This window comes from Brassica napus, chromosome A1, assembly GCF_020379485.1.
Source record: "Brassica napus cultivar Da-Ae chromosome A1, Da-Ae, whole genome shotgun sequence".
Lineage (NCBI taxonomy): Eukaryota > Viridiplantae > Streptophyta > Magnoliopsida > Brassicales > Brassicaceae > Brassica > Brassica napus.
In genome coordinates, this window is record NC_063434.1 from 9,776,964 (window position 1) to 9,798,036 (window position 21,073).

The 21,073-nt window shown below is 35.7% G+C and overlaps 3 protein-coding genes across 4 annotated transcripts; 1 reads left to right on the forward strand and 2 right to left on the reverse strand.

The window, feature by feature from the left end:
• Nucleotides 1-179: 179 nt before the first annotated feature.
• LOC106446115 (importin-4) lies at nt 180-5,616 on the reverse strand. Its single transcript, XM_048742889.1, has 20 exons — nt 5,250-5,616; nt 5,031-5,163; nt 4,814-4,950; nt 4,682-4,727; nt 4,394-4,606; nt 3,783-4,295; nt 3,563-3,697; nt 3,267-3,482; nt 3,107-3,196; nt 2,796-3,037; nt 2,620-2,708; nt 2,219-2,259; nt 2,096-2,126; nt 1,898-2,020; nt 1,574-1,788; nt 1,400-1,495; nt 1,201-1,313; nt 959-1,094; nt 754-858; nt 180-659 (listed from the first exon to the last, which is right to left on the reverse strand). The coding sequence occupies exons 1-20, from the start codon at nt 5,522-5,524 to the stop codon at nt 459-461; spliced, it is 3,150 nt and encodes a 1,049-aa protein (XP_048598846.1). The 5' UTR covers nt 5,525-5,616; the 3' UTR covers nt 180-458.
• Nucleotides 5,617-6,290: 674 nt separating this feature from the next.
• LOC106446126 (protein PELOTA 1) lies at nt 6,291-10,360 on the reverse strand. Of its 2 annotated transcripts, XM_013887820.3 has the most exons (17): nt 10,181-10,358; nt 10,036-10,086; nt 9,860-9,942; nt 9,530-9,605; nt 9,212-9,286; nt 9,087-9,143; nt 8,669-8,714; nt 8,407-8,482; nt 8,226-8,301; nt 8,109-8,141; nt 7,936-8,004; nt 7,699-7,805; nt 7,333-7,405; nt 7,081-7,119; nt 6,895-6,989; nt 6,691-6,797; nt 6,291-6,620 (listed from the first exon to the last, which is right to left on the reverse strand). In XM_013887820.3, exons 1-16 carry the CDS (start codon nt 10,310-10,312, stop codon nt 6,737-6,739), a joined length of 1,149 nt encoding a protein of 382 aa, XP_013743274.2. In that variant the 5' UTR covers nt 10,313-10,358; the 3' UTR covers nt 6,291-6,620; nt 6,691-6,736. The 2 variants fall into 2 exon arrangements, 1 of the variants encoding a protein (XP_013743274.2); XR_007317171.1 differs by lacking the exon at nt 7,333-7,405 and having other exon boundaries at nt 10,181-10,360.
• A 694-nt stretch (nt 10,361-11,054) lies between these two features.
• LOC125579169 (bZIP transcription factor 29-like) lies at nt 11,055-14,106 on the forward strand. Its single transcript, XM_048742899.1, has 2 exons — nt 11,055-12,714; nt 12,810-14,106. Exons 1-2 carry the CDS (start codon nt 11,834-11,836, stop codon nt 12,871-12,873), a joined length of 945 nt encoding a protein of 314 aa, XP_048598856.1. The 5' UTR covers nt 11,055-11,833; the 3' UTR covers nt 12,874-14,106.
• Nucleotides 14,107-21,073: the final 6,967 nt, after the last annotated feature.

Below are 21,073 nucleotides of genomic sequence, written 5' to 3' on the forward strand. Positions count from 1 at the left end.
CCAGGTATAAAAGTAATACTCACTGCGAAACAGTACAATTTACACGTACCGGAACTCGCTGTTGCTTTTACAGGTACGTTACTGTATGAAATTTCACTAAATCCTAGCTGAGGAAAATACTTAAAAAATTTTAATTAATGTAATACTCACTGCGAAACAGTACAATTTACTCAATACTATAACCAAATGCCAACACATTATCAAGGCCAAAAATACAAAATATTGTCAATGTCAAAAAGACATATGAAGGGTAAAATACAGATAACCCCATTTCACCCCATCTCCACTAAAAGTAACTTGCACACTTGGAAAACTTAAAATAAATGGAAAAATGAAATAAACAATGAGGACAAAACTCTGGAGAAAGGAAAGATTTTGAAGACTCAAATGAGCAAGAATAGAGATTTCAAACAAATAAAAAAAATACCAGATGACAATAGAATACAATGGACTCAAAATCAACCAGCAGAAGCAAACGCAGCAAGAGCGTTAGCTTGAGAAGGGGGTAGAACACTTATGAATGGATGCAACTGATCGCCATAAACCGACATCAGGTGGGAGAATGTTCTGCCTACTATTGCTTTCACTTCACCTTTCTCCACTGGCGATTCCACCACTTGCCCAAATATTCTAACCAGGTCCGGTACATGAGGTATGATCTGTCATTTTGCATCCAACCACACACCAGGATTCAACCAAATGCAATCTCTACTCTACCCGAGAAAAAAATTACATGGAGAAAGAAAATAATACCTGTGGATTGGATGCTAGAACAAGTGAGTATATACAGCTGTATACAGCCATGGACTCCTCTTGATCTTCCTTTAGAGGTAGACCTCTTAACAAAACTGGAAGTACCTGGATCATATACCATAACTTAGGGAATGAGTACAGTGTTTCATAAGGTTGAAGCACGCAAAAAAAATATACAAGAAACTGGTCTATTCAGAGATCATACTTGATTTAGCGGGACTAACTCAGGATGAACAAGAATCATCCTCGCCGTAGCACCTGCTGCATTATCCCTAACACCAAGGTCTGTTTCTGACTCCCCGAAAAGCGGGTTAAGTCCACGTAGCACATCAGCAAAATATCTGGTTTTGAATCAAGGGAAGACAAATATGGCATATGTGCTGAAAGTCAATGGACAAAAGTCTTTATGCCTTCAGTATTAGTTGAAGTGTAACACTAAAAGGATACTTGAGAGCAGCTTCACCCCCGTTTTTGCATAGCTCTCCGACACAGAAAGCTGCATTTCTCTTATTGGTTGGATGAGATGACTCCAATTCTTTGAGCACTAACGGCATTATCCTCTGCAAAAAACAACATTCCCAAATGGTTTGGTTTCAATACACAGCTCATGCAACGAGAAAGAAAACATAAGATGAGGAAAAATCACATCGACATAGGCAGAGATTGGAGCACCCATGTCTTGAGCAACTTCGGCAAGACTAGCAACAACCATTGTCCTGTCCTGGTCGGGACGTCTAGCTTTCTACAGAACAGAAGAAGTGAAGCAGTAAGTGCCTCAATTTCAACGAAAGAAGTTATGGCTTTAATCACTAATACCCACCGCAAATTTCATCAACGGCTCAAAGAGTTTTGCAAAGACGGGTTCGAAGTGAGGCCCCATACACTTTGCAAAGGCGGGGAGGAGGTCGGAAACCGCATCCATGAGGACCTCATCGTGTCCAACATCATCATCGTCATCACTCTCGTCTTCTACTTGCTGGCAAGCTGCTTTCTCCGTCAGCAGTAGCAATGTCGCGTCAACAAGAGGTGATAGATCTACCAAACGATGTCGTCAACACAGTACACAAGAGTTTTTTTTAAATTGAAATATCCTGAAGTAACTATTTTTTATAAAATTGAATCCAACAAGTAAAGAGACACCCACAATTTTGAATGGCTGCGTAACCATAATCTTTCATGATATCTGCAATGCTCAAGCAAGCCTGAGCAACAACCTCCTTGTCGTCATCATCAGCCATGGTTTTGATATAAATATTCATAACTGTGTCTGAGGTTCACAAAAAATATTTCAGTATCTTCTAGCCATTCTTGTTGAAAAAGGGTACTGTCTAATGTGGATTACCAAGAATTTCATTAGCCTTCCCAGTTCCATCCTAAATAAGAACCCAAGAAAATCAGAACAAGGAAAACTAGAAGGGAGCTGTGGCGAGAAAGATAGAGATATATTCAAGATCAAGTCCCTTACATTATGAGTCTGGAAAATGGCATGTGCTGCGGCCAATATATCTGCAATTCCAACAGATAAATTTAAAGACTCAAAAGTAAAATGACAAGACCAACTCACAAATTGAGCAAGCTTTAAAATACTAACAGATCCGATGAGCTGCATATTCTAACAAAACAACATCATATTTGCCATATGCTCAACTGTCAAGAGATTTTAATCCTAAGACATGCTGATGATTTGGCAAAAAAAAAAAAGATTCGATGCATCAAGTAAGCAACATTGACTGAGCTATGTCTATTCAAATACTCCAATGGAAGAGGTTCAAGGGTCATGGATCATATCGTCCGTGTCGGCATAGTAATAACAGTGACAATCCATTGGAGCAAGAAATTAAACAATCAACAGATAGAAAAACTCACGTTTCAGACCAGTAATTGCTTGAAGCCGAACATCTTCATGAAAATATCCAGAATGTTTGTCCATGATCTTCAATGATTCCTCGATGTAGCTTACAAGTTAGTTAAGGAGGCATGAAAAAGGATTCTTGTAAGACGTCCAAAGAAGAAAATACATCAAGGAAAATTTGAAAGGATACGGTGCAAAAGAAGATTTAGTGCGGAGTGCAAAAAGGCCAAGAGCTTGAGTAGCAGCCGCCTTTTCATCCAAAACTCCTGTTCTCACGCTTATGTTCCGGATCCTCGGCTCATCATGAGCTTCATCATCAGAGGACACCCCACCAAAATCATTCACATCCTCGTCTGACTCATCAATGTTGACCGCAGACCCATCATCAAGATTGCAAGAAGCAAATACCAACGGCATAACGCGAGGTAGATACTGCGTAAAAATGTATTTTCTTTAGTCAAAAGCTGTTAAGAAGTCTATTTGAGAGAAACTTATCCACACCTGAGCAAAACTGTCATCCAATATTTCAGCTACGTTGCTGAAGAATCCATGAGTATACTCTCGCAACTCACTGAACTCCAATCCAAATCCCTGAAATGTTTTATGATGGTGAGTTCTTTCTTCCACAAAAACGGCAGTACAGAAACAGTAAGGCAATTACTGCTATTGCGGCATCAATGAAAGGTGGAAAAATCGGCTCCATCCCTTGTTTCCCAACAGACATTGCGACAATCCCTACAAGCTCAGTGGACCTTGCACGGGCACGAAGATCCTCGTCGTTAGTGAGCACCATGAAGAACTTCATCGCCTCCAAAACCCTCCCTGCATATGGATTGAATGCTTGCTCTGCAGCAGCAGCTACCGACCCTATTGCAGACTGCAAGCAAGTAGCACAATGCTTAAACCAATATTTCGTAAACAGTTCTAAGTAAACTCTACCAAAGGTTGTCTGTGTACCATGCATGTCTCTTGCAGGTTACGGGGACTATTCTCGAGGGCTGCCATGAGCTTCCCCATCAAAGGATCAAGGAACGCAACAATCTCCGGTCCCATGTTCTCACAGAATGCAGCTAAAGCATAGTATGACTTCTCCTGTAGACAGTAATCAGAAACGTTACCAATAAACTCAAGTTAGCACAAAAATGCAAAAACACAATAAACCTATTAAGTTTTTTACCTTCACATCGACAGATGAATCTTCAATCGCATTCAAAACACAAGGAAGAAAGCTCTGATAATACGACAAAATCTCAGGCTGAAGATGCTCGGCGAACTGGCCTAGCGCAAACGATGAAGCCCCTCTAACCATTTTCTCAGGGTCTCTTATTGCTCCCAAGACTATATTAAGAATAGGCTCCAGCTTCTCCTTCATAAGATCAAAGCAACCCTCCGAAATAACACCAAGAGCTGTCACAGCAGCTTCCCGGAACTTCAGATCCGTGCTCTGGCCATACATGGAAGAAAACTCGAAAACAGTGGGGAACACATGCTTCGGCAGGTTCATAGCTAGTGTGTCAATAACTTCAGCAGCTGCACGATCAGTAGCAAGATCATCATCATCATCGTCATCATCTTGATCGGGTGTCTCAGCGAGTAAGGGGCACATGACTTGCAATATTGGTACGACTAGTTTATGTTTCTTAAGGATGTTGTTTTTGTACTTTGCCAACCATGAAACTATTTGTATTGCCTGGTCAATAAATGGAAACATAACATCATAACTCAAAACCTTTTTTTCAATTAAAAAGAGAATAGTTTATAATTAAAAAGAGAATAGTTTATCCTAACCTGGTGGCGGGTGCTAATCTCCAGGGTTTGGTTACATGAGACTTCAAGAGAGAACTGCACGATTGATTTGACGGAATCTCCAAGAAGAGTAGCGGGAGACTCAATCAGCTCATCGAAAATTTCGAAAGCGAGTATAGCAACATCCTCCTCGCCGGATGCAAGACATTTTCTTGATACATTCAATATGCTGGGAACGAAATCTCGGAACTTGACCTGATATAAATTACATAAGCACACACATTCGAAACAGAAAGTAGTAAAACATTAACCAAAGTAGCTGAGAGTTACCACATCATCCCCGTCGCTTGCGAATTCAAGAAACGAGCCCACTGCCCTGGTGAAGTTGCAGAAGATTGTAAAGAAGAAAGATATTGTAAAAGAGAGCAACAGCATTTCTATTAACAGAGAAGTAAAAATTACTTGAGAGCAGCAACTCTAACACGACTGCTGCTTTCATCTTCCATGCACTTGAGAAGTAGAGTTTTTAAATCAGTAAAGTAGGGCCTGAATGAGTTCCCAATCGTTTCTGTCAAAGAGCTGAAAAGGATCAATGCAACCTACACAACAACAACAAAAAACAGATTCAGCTAAGTGAACTTAAGATGTATCAAGCAGACAACAAAGTAAAGTTACATACTTCACGGTGGTCTTCTTGAGCACTCTGACTACACTGGAAGAGAAAGCCAAGCAAGTCAGGCCACTCTCCAGCTGGAACAGCGTACTTCGCTACAACACTCACAACATTGGCACTCGCACGCCTCACAGGTGGACTGTTAAAACAAAAACAAACTCAATCAATAAAAAAATGAAAACTTTCAAAATCCCAAATTGAAAAGATGGAAGTAAAGAGAGAAACCTGTTCTCCACGGTGATGCTCTCGATTAAAGACTGTTTAACTTCCTGTTTCGTCTGCGGAGAAAGCTTGGCCCAATGTCCGGTGATCCTTTTGCGGAGGAGGACGGCGGCGAGCTGGCGGACGTTGGGGGTTTTAGCGGTGCGGAGGTGCTGGACGAGGGCGGGAACGACCTGAGGATCCTTGGCGAGACGCTTGATCTGATCCTCGGCTTGACGACGAGCGTCGTTGTCAGGCATGAGGAATTGGATCAACAGAAGCTCGAGAGATTGCGCCATTGTTTGATTGATCTTCTCCTCCCCAGAAGCAGACAGACGGAGGCTGCGGGAGTAAGAAAGCGAGCGAATAGGGTTTTATTAATATGTGAGGGTTTTTGCTTTGGTTTTGGGTTTATTTTTCTATTGGTCGGACTCGGTATCTTATGTGTTCGGTAATAAACATGATCAATCGGAAATTTCTTATAATTTTTAATATGAGAGAATCAAAATTTTGACAGATTAATTGGATTGTGAAGTTAAATAGTTTGATTTTAAATAGATGAAGTTTAAGATTATTTTATTTCAAAATATACGATGTTTTTCAATTTTCAATATAAAATTTCAATATAAAAGTTATTTTTTTATATATTATATGATTCATTATATTCTATAATCTATTATTGTTGGTTGAACTGTGATTATGTAGATAGTTAATAATGTTTTTATTTATATAAATATATAAAATTAATTTTTAAAAATTGTGTGTGCATAAGCGGAAACGCCATCTACTAGAAAAAAGGAGGGAGTATACAGATCATATTTATTTTGTAAATTTTGTATTTATGGAGATGAAAATTCATCTTTATATTTCATTTCTCTTTAACATCTCTTTCAGAGTTTCAGTGGTTCTAATTTGTTGGAACTTTTACAATAGCTTTGTGTATATCTGAATGCTCCTGTGTTTAATTATATGATTCTTTAATGGCATTCATACAGTATGAATCATACTACATGGAAGTGAATAAGAAGCATGAACTGTGAAGCCAACTAACTTGACCGGTAGATAGAAAATCATAGTCTAGCAATGACTATAGTTGTATCATATATTGTGTGCTCCACAAATATGTTTTATTGCTCACAAAGGCTCAACGTATAGTGTTTCTTAAACGTTGCACAACAGCAACGACTGATCGAACTTAATGTAAGAGTTGCCTTTTTGAACCACACAATACAAATCTCTCTTGAAAACTATAAAGACAGGCTAATAAGTAGTGAGACGTATATGATCTTTCTATGGTTTCTATACCCGAAGAAGATATATTTTACATCTCAATGTCTTCGAGGTCTGGTAAAGGGAACCTGAGAAGAGCTGCAATTCCAGTAAGCTGTGTCAACTCTGCAAGTTCATCAGCACGTAATAAGAGTTTGTTACAAAATGAAGAAGAGATAAAGACGCAAACACTCACGTTCCCCTGAAACATGCATGGACGAAAATATAAAAGCCTCTCCTCCTTAATCTTTCACCGACTCCACTAAATCCACATACTTCTTTCTTGTTTTTACGTCAGAGTTCCTGGACAAATGTTTATTTAAATGTCAATCATTACATTTGCCTCTTAAATATACAGAAGTCGAATTGCGTTTAGTAGTATTCCATTCCATTACTGAACCTGAAAAGCTCATCCGTGATGAGAAGTGTTTGGACTGCCATTCGTTCATGAGCAACTTCTACATGTTTTGGTCCATAGCATGCCCGAGCTGGATCCTGGATTATATAAAGCAAAAGAATCTCAAGTCGCTTTGAAATACTCTTAAAACGGACGAGAATCGTTCTGTCTATTGCAAAAGAACCTCACATTTGAAAGCATGGTGAAGAAATCGTTGAGAGCTTTGACCTGCAAGAGGCAAATTTACATCAAGCACGTGGATGATAAGAGTACAGTTTAAGAGCACCACCATGCAGTAACAGAAGAACACAAGTCACGAAACGGTGAGCACCACAATGATTTGGAACATCTATCCATTTAAAACAGTGAAAAGTACGTGTACGCTAAACCAGCTCTGAGTGAGAAATTTGAAATATCAAGCTAATTGACATTCTAAATCACCTCTTTTGCTGCTTTAGTATCTTTGATCATATTCATCACGTTGGGAGCATTTAGAACCTCTCCCAGGCTATGTCTGTGCACCAATACATAATGTTTACAAGTAAACCAAAAGCTAGAGGTGAGAAGTTAACACTGATAGCCACCACGAACATGGATTTACACATTAATAAAGTAGGTAATCAGGTCAATTAGGAAACCTATTAGGTTTATCTAGCAGATTAGCAACTCACACAAGCAGCATAGATCTCAAATCAGTAACATCATTAATTTTAAGCATTTGACACTGAGCCATCATTAATTTTTTATAACTTTGGAAGAGGATACTTATTTTGACAGGTTACATAAACTATTTCACAGAAACCCTACCTATATCCAGAGTTTGTGTGCACCAGAATTATACGCGATTTGTTCTCGATTATAGCTCTCAACTGTCTTCTCTCTGCTTCCAATAATAAGTGACGATGAAACTGGTCCTGAAGATAAGAACAACCAAAAGCTCATCACATCATGGTGTGTCATCAAGTATTAATCTTGTCCAGCTTCATTCTGATTAATAATTATTAACCCTGAAAGTTTAGAAACGGCCTGGAGAGACAAAACTACCTTTGTAAAGCCGGGACTTGCAATCACTGCACAGCGAACGACACTGAAGTCAACATGTTTCACAAAGGCCTGTGTATATCAATAGACTTTTAGCATGTATGAAACTCAGGTACGCTTTTTGTTAGAAAACAATAATGTGAACCATGTATATTCAGAGAGCTAAAACAACAAACCTGCAGAACATTCTCAAAGAATTTCTTCAAAGCCTACAGAATAACAAAAATAATATCAGAGAAATTCATCAACCATAGATTTGGGCATGTATATGATGAAACAGTGCAGGAACATACAGACTCGTAACCAGCAATTGCAGGTCCATGCTTCCTAGGAATTGATGTCTCTATTCGTGCACGGCTACTTGTCACGCTGCCAAACATTAATAGACATAAATGATTCTCTTCGACTCTTTTCATAGTTCTTCAACCAAAACAACCAAGGTGATAAAACTAGAAATACATGAGTAATCATTACCTTCTGCCGACGAGGAATATTTGTCCAAGTCCTTCTTGCATTAGAACTACAGCTAGATCAGCACTGGCTGCCGAATCTATGCAAGACAAATTTGAAAAAAGTTTGTAAATCAATGAATTGGGTTCGATATCTACGCTAGGCCACATGGACACAGATCTCGGGTCATATGTCAACAATCAACGTAGGCACATTTGTGGTTTTGTGAGAATTTCAAAGCTACTTTACTCCAGAAAATTGGAAAGGTGGAAAAGGAGCAGCATACCTGAGGCCTGCTTGAGTGTATCAAGAGCCAATGAGTCCCAAAATGCCTGAAAATTACCCATGTACACACTTCTAATTACAAATGAAGTTTCAAAAAAAGAGTGAAAATTTCAAATCAATAACCGGTACAGTAAGCTCTAAGCAGACTGCAACAGAAACCTATGTGCAAGCAAGATAGCTTCTACTTCCAAAACTGCTTATACGAATCGTGTAGTTTGGAACTTTTAGGCATTCTAAAATCAATATTACTGTAAGACATTGTGGAAATTTAATCCAAACACAATATGCGGCGTCGCTGAATCTATAGATATTATTTTGCAATGGTATCAGCGTGCACCAAGTTACCCATAAAATAGAAACTAGATTGCAAGAGGGATCATGCACACTTGCAAGGTAAAAATAGAAGAGAGGTCAAGTACCTTTCTCAATACAAAAGGTCGTTTCAGGTCAATCTCCAGAGTATGGAAGGCACCAATCTGCGACACAACACAAGATTCAGCACAGGAAATTTCTATAAGGCAAAAGTCAGAGCCTCGCAATCCACCTTGACGTGCTCATTCTCCAGGATATTCTTCCCACGTATGCGCAAAACAGACGCATCTTTGTCATAGTCCACCTCCTAAATGAACAAAGGAAATTAAAGATAGAATTAAGACAAAGGTATTATCTTCCACAGTTGATGAAAGGGCCAAAGACGACCAAAAAAGGCAACAAATGTAAGCAATATCGATTGTATTACCCAAACGAATGTAAAGCAATATAGCACATTTATGGTCGAGGCGAATTTAAGTAAAAATAGGCTTCTAGTGTAGATAGGTAATAACAGAGTGAGTTGCATACAAAATCCCTTAAAAAGGCATACCTCAACTTGTACTTCCAGCTTCAGTCTAACACGTTCAGAGTCTCTTCCCCCACCAGGTACCTCTCTCTGAACCTTTCTGAAACCAGGCAAAACAATTAAAAAAAAAGGTAAAACAGAACTCAATCAACCCAGTTTAAGAAGAGGAATGACCTTAACTAAGATAAAACAGAAGTCCAAAATCCCTTTATTAATTATTTGATACTCGTGAGATTCATTCATTCTTACAAAAGGAATGAACTTTAAGTGTGTGATAGATACATGATGATTGTAATAAAGAACAAACAAAGCTTTTTGCGTAACCCTTACAAGGGAAACATGATGAAAGTGTACCTAAAAGTGACAGCCATGACACTATCGCCAGTGGAAATCAGATTATAAGCATACCAGAGATCATCCGAGTCCTCAGCCACCATCTACCCTTAGATTCAAGTTGAATTTGCAAGTTATATAACTTAACTTGGGGCTTGATTGAAACATGACCACAACAAGGAACTAATCAATCAAACCTTAACGCTTCCGGGTCCATTACGAACATAATCCCTGCGAACGATCTTCATCTTCTACTCTCGAGGAGTAGGTAACACAAAACAACAAAAAGGTTGCAATTCTCAAAAGAGACACCGATGCATCGACAATAACACGGTGGCGAACCTGTTGCAACGGCCAAGGGATGAGTCGAAATCTTGAACGCGAAAGGGGTCGAGAGCTACAGAGTTTCGATTTCGCAGCTTCCTTTCGCTTCGTGTCTGAGAGGTACCGGGTTCGAATACCCCGCACCTCCATTCAAAAATAATAATACGTATTTTAGTAGTTTCTCACCATACAAAATTCAAACAATAAAAAATAATGGAAATTTTCATCTAGTGCAATCTTTTTAATAGAGAAAGTCTAGTGTCAAAAGAGAGAAACTGACAAAACAACATTAAAGTCCAAAGATATAGAGAGATACATTCCTGAAAAGATATGAGAAATACATATGCCATATCAATATGAAATTTGTAACTGCCAAATTGGGTATTCTTAATACAACCAAAATTGGACTATAATATAGTGACTTGACTCCAAATTCTTGTCATCATGACTAGGTAATTAACAATGATTTAATACACATTGTTACAACTTACATCAATTTTTTAATTTAACATTTTACCCAAAAAAAAACTTACATCAAATTTGAAATTTCCTAATTTATGATTCAATAATATTTATATTCTTTTTTTAAATCAAATTTTGTATTATTATTTATGTGAACTCGTCCAGTTTGGTATATCCTCTACACTTCGCTCTAAAAAAAAATTCTCGCAATATTATCTACAAAGTTAACGAAATTAACGTGACTAAGTAATGTATTTAGTGGTAATTAATGAATGCAGTTAACAATTTAGGTCTGAGACAAAAGAATGGTCAATGCAAATATATAAACAAGGGAAAATCTAATATAAGGAATATCTCATAAGTTATACAATATATATATATATACCTTTATATTACCATTTTAATATACAAACTTTTTCATTCACAAAAACTACATCAAATATTTTTTATTTTCATTATAATACCCCAACCTTTAAAATCACACCATTTAGCACCACTGCATAGAATTGATTTTATTTTTTGAAGTACAAAGTTGATATTAATCTGTTGATAAAAAAATACTGAAAATGTGTACAAATTCAAGGAAAGTTAGAAGAAAATTTGCTAAATTCAAAAAGCAGAGAGGATTAATTTTGTAAATATCCACTTTTGATATCTCCCCATAACCTTTTATAAAAGCTTGTGCAAGTGACTGAAGCAAACCAGATACAGCAGTTTTATTCGGACAGTAGTTTTCCATGTTCAGTTGCTGAGGTATTCTTCTTACTGCAGTTCCTTTTAGCTTATCTTACTTTAACCTTACAGTTCCATTAATCAAGTGGGTGTGGTCCGGTGGTGAAAGTGACTCCGAAAGTTCCTAAGGGACCCGGGTTTGAAACTTCACACTTAGACTACCCATCCATGTGGCCAGACGACAAAGATATCTAATTCTCCTTACGAACAACCAGATTTGTCTGGCTCCGGTGGACAAATCTCCGGAAATTAGTTGGTTGGGTTCTGCCCGCCGGATATCCCTAATCAACAGAAAAAAAAAACTTTTAGTTTCATTTTTTTTTTTTGACATCAGTTTTGTTGTTAAATCATTGTCTTGTTTGTTTTTCTCTCTCTCAAAACAACATACGAACATGAGAACACTGACTTTGCACTGAATATTAGTTCTGAGATTATATAGAGACAAGTGTAACTCCGATATGACTGTATAACTCCGACATGATGCAGAGAGTACTCAAGTTCCTTGGATCCTTAACAATGAATCCTCGTCACAACGAGATCGCTCCTTTAAACACAAGCTCCGCCAACTCCCCTCGATTCCCGAGTCCTCGTACCAATGGTGGCGGCGAGAGTGGCCCAAGAGGCGGCATGCCGCGTCCTCGCGGGAGAATATTACCACCGCTTCTGCCGTATCCTCAGATCCCACCGACCCGTCCGCCAATGAGGTTGCCGACGTATGGACCGTCGTCGCGGCCTGTCTTCTCCTTCGGCTCACAACCGCCCATGACCCCTGCACCGTCGTGGCTACCACCATATTATCTGCCAGCGCCGGTGGCTAACTACAACGCCGCTTTGCCTCCGCGTCCCTTCACGAGGCCTACCACCTCGGTATACTCCGGTGGTAGTCTCCCGCCCAGGAATGGTCACAGAAGGAGAAACCGTTATAACGTTCCTTCTTCGAGTTCGCAGAGGCCTCGGAGTGCTGACCGAATGATCTACCCGAGGCCTATAGAGATGCCCTTTGGCGTGATGATGCCAAACGAAGCAGGCAATGTCATGAACGTGTTGCTCACTGACTATATGGACCCGGACAAGATTTTTTATGATTATAACGAGGATGACTTGGTGATAATCTTTGGAGATTCGGATAATGTAAAAAGCAGTGGCAGTGAGAATAGGAGTGAAGATACTTCGGGTGTAACGAGTGTTTCGATGAATAGTAATCTCGATTGTAACGAATCACCGAAGCTACCTCCTTCCCCAGGGAATCTTCAGGGTGTAACCAATTCGGCTAATAGAAACGAGAATGCTTTCGAGATTGATAAAGGCGCGGGACACAGTCATGAGATTGCTCCATCTGATCCTAACCGTGCCAAAAGGTAAAAAGCTGAGATTGTGTGTGTGACTAAATTAAGTTATATATAAGTATGGGTTTTGTAGACATTTAATTATCCATATGATCCTCATATCTCAGAATCTTGGATAACGGGGAATCATCTGGACGTTCAAGTGCGAAGAAGGCGCGGCGCCTTAACTAGTCGGAAGAAAAGAATATCTAATGAGAGTGTTAAAATTTCTCAAATGAGAAGTTTCTCTCTTTGCTTTCAGTATTTTCATTTGTTTGCTTTCAAAATACCCAATGGGATATTAATTATTAATGAGCATGCTCTCATATTATATTAAACAAAAATTCATATATGTGACTTTGTTGCTTTTCTTTAAAGAAGAAGAAGCTTTCTAGTATCGGATTCAAAATAGCATGCTCATTGGAATATTATCGATGAGCATACTCTTTTAAATTCTTCTTTTAATATATACATCAAAATGTGAAGGTATATACGAAGAACAAAGTTCTTTTGAAAACAAAAATAAAGCATTGTAGATGGATCTAGAATGTGTATATGATCAATCGTCTCAGAGTCTTGGCTAACCGGGAATCATCTGCACGTTCAAATGCTAAGGTGCACGCGGCTCGTTCAAGAGTTGGAAGAAAAAGTAAGCGCTCTTGATGAGCGCGAGGCTGATGTAACTGCCAATTCCAAGCTAAAGGAGGTGAAACAAAAGCACATTAGCAACCAACCGGTTCCTGTAAAGATGTTTTGTTAAAGTTTGTGTCCTTGTTGCATTGCAGAGATCTTTATCTGTGCTGTAAGACGAGCACAACCAAGTCAGGTTTCATGCAAACGGATTGCAGGAGCGGTTGTCACGTGGTAATGGTGCGTCTTCTTAATAACCGTAAGTGTCAGGTGTTGTAGGGCTTTACGTTACTTGCATTTCATCTTTGCTTATGACTTTCACTCACATAGTCATACGACCTTACTGTTGAAACAAATATTGATTTCAGTGAACATACCATCTAAGGAAGTTGAGAGGTGGCCTTGGAAAATCATGTAGGTTCAAGGCCGGACTGAAGTCATAGTATTTTATGTGCAGGGTCATATTGATTAACCAAATCTATTATAAATCATTTTCTCAAAAAGAAAAATCAGTATCATGTTAGTATAGAGATAAGGGAAATGATTTGTAATGGTAAGGCTTTGAAAAGAGCTTCTGATTTTATCAAGTTGAGTAAGATTATGTTTTTTATTAGAGCATTTATATTGGTGAGATACTCATTTGAATATCTTATCCATCTAAATATCAGTATTTTAATTTAATTTAGCTGTGTTATTAAATTTTAAGGTAAAAATAAAACTAAACCATTCACATGAAGACATGTATGAAAAGAGTATCTAATGAAATTGTTAAAATTTCTCAAATGTTTTTTTTATCTCATTCTTTCTCTTTGCCTTTTAATATTTTCATTTGCTTAGTTTTATAATACTCATTGGAATTAGTAGAGCTTCTCAAACGGTAACTTGTGGAAAAATATCTAACCAACTAGGATAAGACCCGCGCCTTGCGCGGGATTAAGTTATTATTTTTATTATATTTTGGAGAATGAAACAATAGTTTGGCTTCATTTGGATTACGGGTGTTCAACCCGGATATCGGGTTGGTTTCGATTCGGTTCGGGTTTTTTCGGTATTTGGTTAGTAAAATATAACTACTATTCTAAATTCATATTTACTTTGACTTTAGTCTTTCACATACTTTTGAAAGATTTCAACTGGACGACTAAATTGATCAGCCAATCTTGTTGCTTTAAATCATTAGTGTTTATATATATATGTATATATATATATTATTTAGTTTGAATATTTATTAAATAAAAATTCATATGCGTTATATTTTATGATCATTTGTAACTTATTATAACAAAAAAATAATCTATTGATCACAAAATTTTCAGAGTGGGAATATTCAAATTTCTAATAATATATAGACGTTTTGAAAAATTCAAATATAACATATAAGAAAAAATATAAATGTTTTTATTATATATTTAATGTGATTTTTTAATATCTTTCAATAATATAAAATTAAAAAAAAAGAACTAAGATACCAAAATTGTTATCAAATATTTATTATTCATAATAATTAATTTTCATATATACGTTAATCATATTAGGTAATTTCGTAGCTTCTAATTAAGGAAAGTGCAAAAAAAAATTTGGTAGATTATTTATCAATTCGATAGTTAGTTTAATAAAAAAATATAATGTAAGTCAAGATGGGCCAACCTATTTTTCTAAGAATAGTATATTTTATATAGTCATTTATTAAATGAGAATTTATAATCATACAGTTCTATGATCATTCATATCATTTTATAACTGAATATTTAAGTCATCGATAACAAAATTTTCAATGTGAAATCTTTAATAAGTTTATAATTTATAAATGTTTTTGAAAATTCATTGAAAGTTTTAATATTAAAATATTTATGTAATCTTATGGTATATAGTATAATCTATATATATATATGTAAATATATATGTTTTATTATTAAATGATATTTTTTACTCATATGGTTTTAAAATAATGTGTATCTTCTTATAATATTAAATAAAAGTTCATATTAATACAATTTTATGATCATTTGTAACTTATTATGACAAAAAAAATAATCTATTGATCACAAAATTTTCAGATTGGGGATCTTCAAATTTCTAATAATTTATAGACGTTTTGAAAAATTCAAAATATAACATATAAGAAAAATTATAAATGTTTTTATTATATATTTAATGTGATTTTTAAATATATTTTAATAATATAAAATTAAAAAAAGAACTAAGATACAAAAATTGTTATCAAATATTTATTATTCATTATAATTAATTTTCACATATACGTTAATCATATTAGGTAATTTCGTAGCTTTTATTTAAGGAAAGTGCAAAACATTTTTTGGTACGTTATTTATCAATTCGATAGTTAGTTTAATAAAAAGTGTAATATAAGTTAAGATGGACCAACCTATTTTTCTAGGAATAATATATTTTGTATAGTTATTTATTAAATAAGAATTTATAATCATACGGTTCTATGATCGTTCATATCGTTTTATAACAAAATATTTAAATCATCGATAACAAAATTTTCAATCTGAAATTTTTAATAAGTTTATAATTTATAAATATTCTTGAAAATTCATTGAAAGTTTTAATATTAAAATATTTATGTAATCTTATGGTATATAGTGTTTAATATATATATATATATATTTATTTATTTTATTATTAAATGATATTTTTTACTCATATGGTTTTAAAATCATGTGTATCTTCTTATAATAAAAATGTTAAACCATTGATCATTAATTTTTAACATAATGATTTTAATAGGTTTAGTCATTTATTGTCGTTTTTAAAAATTCAAAATATAACATATACGAAAAAATCTAAATTTTATTTTTATAGCTAATTTGATTGTTTAATTTATTTTAATAATATAAAATTAAACAAAAAATGATGGAGGAGATATACATTGTTATCAAATCTTTATTATTAAACTCATTATTTGTCATATATATATTAGTAATTTATGGTAATTCCGTAGATTTTATTTAAGGAAAGAAAATATCATATCATATCATTATATCATATAGTTTGACCAACTTATGTATCTAACAACATATAAAAATCAAATGTGGACCTACTTATTTTTCAATTGAATGTAATTGACTACCTAATTGAGTGCCACCTATGCATTGGAGCCTCTTTTAATTAATACAAAATTGAGGTTACATTTTTTCAAATGTTCCTCAATTAATATATAAGGGATTAAAAGTAATAAAAATATCCCTTATATATTAAAAGAGAAGCATTGTAATAAATGCATTCACACTATAATAGACACGTGGCAGCCTCACAATGATTTGATAATAAATATATTAACGCGTTCACACTATATTCATAAATGTGTTCACACTATGTACTTTGCGTTTTTTTAAATATAAAACTCACATACATAGTTGCAATAAAACTCTTAATTTTTTGGTTCAAATAAAAATAAATAAGGAATCAAAATCCAAACTATATATATATATATATATTATTTTATTGTTTATGGATAAAATTGAGTAAAATATTCATTATCCGTTTTGATTTGAACCAAAAAATATGGATATCCGTAACTCTACGAAACAAATCAAATACTAAAATATAATATCCAAAAAAGAAGCAAATCACAAATACCATTTAGGAACATATATCTAATTCGATATGTTATATATATTTATATACATATATGTAAAGAATTATATATATATATATATCTATGTTATATATATTATACTTTATATCACTTTTACAATATTTTTATGAATTAAATTTATTATACTACGTACTAGAATTTAAAAAAGTTAAATAATGTTTTATTTTTGTAATAAAATGTTATTATTAAAATTTTCAATTATTTTTAAAATTTTATTTTATTTTATTTACGAATCAAATCAGATATTCTTTAAAATTCCAAAACATTTCGGATATCCGAGTCACCGAATATCTAGGTGGCTAAAGATCGAATCGACACGAATGCTTCCAAATACCCAGATATTTGATTTGTGTCCACCCCTATTTACAGATACAATTTTATTTTTTTTATATGAAAAAATGACTAATGGCAAAACCTTTTTTATTTTAAATTAATTTTAGTTTTACTTTTCATTTATTATTTTGAGCAAAACAGTCATTTAATATTAATTAACAATATCTTTATATATTTGTCAACTATTTGTATATACTTTTAACATACACATACATGTGCACCTTGATGTGAGCACATTGTAACTAAGTATTTACCACAACTGAAGTATCTAATTTTTTTGAAAGTTGGAATATTTTTTCTTAATGTTTCTTTCACTACCGACAAAATTGTAGTGAAATGATTTGTCTTAATAGTTTTTTTTTCTTAAACTATTATCTGTTTAAAAACTATAATATGAAACTATTGGTTCGACATGACGACTATCTAAAATTCATAACATGAAAACAAACAAATAATATTAATTTTTTGTTTTTACCGGAAAAAATAAAAAAAAAATCAAACATATTAACCGAATAAACGAAAATAAATATTAATTTAAAATAATAGTTATATTTTAGAAGATTAAAAACCAAAAAAAAAAACTTAAAACCGAACCAATATCCAGATTAAACAGATTTAATGTATTTTTATTAAAAATAACGAAACTAATAATCACATCCCGCGCAAGGCGCGGGTTATTACCTAGTAGAAAGATAAAAAAAGAGATGACAGAAGTTGTCTGAACCAAAACTTAAACTTGTTTAGAAACTTTGATGACACTTGTTTTATTTTCATTAGTCAGTATTAGGGCTGGGCAAAAAAACCGAATCCGAAGAACCGAACGGAACCCGATCCGAAAAAGTAGTATCGAACCCGAACCGGAATTGATTAAATATCCGAACGGGTTCAAAATTTTGGTATCTAAAAAACCGAATCCGGACCCGACCCGAACCGAAGTATTTCGGGTACCCGAATGTATTTCGTATACATAAATATATTAATTATTTTTAGACTTAATGTATACTAAAACATCCAAAATATATAAAATACTTTTAAGTTGTTTAAGATATTTGAAAATATATACAAATAGTCAAAAATAAATGTCTAAAATAGCTAAAAAATACTCAAAACACCCAAAATACTTGAAATATCTATTGATTCTCTATCAAAATATTGAAACCAAACTAATTTATTTGTTAAGTTTAGGTATTTTAACATATGTTATTCAAATTTATATGTGATATTTTATTTTATTAATAGATTTTGAGAAATTTAAAGTATATAATGAATTTTTAAATTTTAAAAATCATTTAAATGGGTTATTCGAACCCGAACCGAACCCGCAAAGATCCGAACCGAACCTGGACCAAAATTTAGAAATACCCGAATGGGGCTAAAATCTTTGACTCCGAAAACCCGAAACCCGAATAGACCCAAACCGAACCCGAATGGGTACTCTAACGCCCACCCCTAGTCAGTATATATCTAAAACAATTCAATTTAAGTACATAATCATAACACATTAATATGTTAATTTTTAATTGTTAAAAACCTTGAATCAGCATCCCCGTTGGTGGGGATGCTCTTACATGTATAATAAACAAAATTCATAAAGCATGGACCCTTTTATTTATATACTTAAATCCCTCGTGGGATGAAAAAGAAACAACACAAAAGAAACAGAGATATGGAAGAAGACAATAGATCGTCGATGTCGGCGAGAACACCAGTCCGACAGATGTTGATGTGAAAAAATCGCTCAAACGAGCACTTGAGAAGCTGTGCGAATACAGATGTGTTGAAGGTTTTGGGAGGCCGCTTGAAGCAGGGCCTCTATGATGGCTAAGGCCTCTCCATGCATGGCGATGAAATGAATCTTTGGAAGCTGGATCATCGATACAGTTCTATAAAAGTTTTGTCGGTGAAGATTCAAGCTAGTCCAGCTGCTTTGTGTTCCGTTTTCCTGGATGCATAAGTGTTGCAGATGATCTCCGATGACAAAGCCGGTTGAGGTTGCGGGAGGAGCAGTCTTAGGGGTTTTAGGAGGTTAAGAAGGCTGAGCAATCTCCCATTCTTTTAGAGCTGGGATCGCTTTGCTAAAGGTTTCCGTCGGTGATTGTGAGCGATTTTCAAAAAAGAATTGATTCCGTGAGATCCATAGAAACCAGCAGATCCAAGGGAACACATTTCAGACTTAACATATTCTTTCAATTATATTTTGAAAAATGAAAAATGAAAACTGTACTAAATCAAAAAGATGATATAAAGAGGTATACACATATAGTACATGCTAGACCACAAGATGGATCTAAAATATAGAACATAAATAGATAGAAAACCGGTTGAGGTTGCGCACAGTGCTAGCAAACCGCCCATATCAGTACGGACGATGGATGATTATTCTACAACAGTGGGAACCAATTATTTCACCTTACTTTCCTTCTCAGATCCCCTTTTGGATAAGTCTTAAAGGGATTCCGCTACACTTCTGGGACGAGAAGATCATACGGGATATTGGACAAGAGTTGGGAGAACTGGAACACTACACTCTCACGAAGACAACAGCTAGAGTTCGAGTCATGATGGACGGGCTTAAACCACTCCCTCAGGATACGATTCTTGAATTCTCTGGTGGCGAAGAGTGTGTAATAGCGCTCGAGTACAAAAAACTGGAAAACTTTTGTACTTACTGCCTGAAGCTCTCTCACTTGGAACGGACCTGCCCTGATAAACCATCTACAGAAACAAGAGAGTACTTGAAGATGGAAACGTCACACAACTCTGTTGAAGGCCCCCAAAGGTCTAATCTTCCTTCTAGGGACCAATACTCTAACCACCAGCGCACAGAGAGAACCTCCCCACCTGTGCGTCACGCAAGAGAGTCCACAGCATTCCATCACCGAGTGGATCGACATGGTAACCCCTTCGGGAAACGTGCAGCTACCTACCAATCTAGAGCACCACCACTCAAGAATAAGATAACTCCAACCTTGGAGCGTGAACCGCCAAGACACTCAGGAACTGAACGCAGCCCCACTCGAAGAAATGAAGTTACTGATAACTCTCCTCAATACTCTACACGCAGAACTGGTCCAAACCGGAGACACCTAAACCAGAACACTACCTCGCCCACAGAACAGCAGTGGCGAGCCAAGGACCCGCACACCACCCGTAGTGGTAACAAGGAGCTAACTACAGGACAGGGTAGACTCCCGCTGGAGAGAAACCTGGACAGGGAAGACTTCCCGCCACCACAACACTTGATCCTCCCTCAGCTGAGGTCAACTGAAGAAGTGATGGAGGAACTGAGAGAAGCTACATTCCAATACACAAATGTAGCTGATCCTGTGGAGAGTGCAGCACGTAAACAAAGGGTGTTAAGTGGAGAAGCATATGGTCTGATGGAGAAGACAGCCGCAGGTATTGTGGAAGCAGAACGTGCAGCGCAAGCAACCCAACAAACATACCTCGCATCGACAATTGCAGCAGTAACTCAGGAGGAGGAGAGGAGGAGGCGATGGAAATCGAATCGACTACGGCCACTATCCCACTAGAGACTAACCAACCCCCACAACAAAGCAAAAGAAGAGGAAGATCTCCAAAAGCTAGAGATTTACGCATCAGCCCAAAAGTCTTTAAAGGATCAAATTCAAGGAAGCGTAATATCCAAATCTCTGTCGCATCACTAGTGTGGGAACCGAAATTCGCACTGTCGATTTCCGTTTAAATAAGGAAACTAAGAAAACCCTAGTTTCCCAGAGGACCCGGATATCTGTTAATTACCACACGTCAAGCAATCAGAACACGAGAATAACAACGATAAAA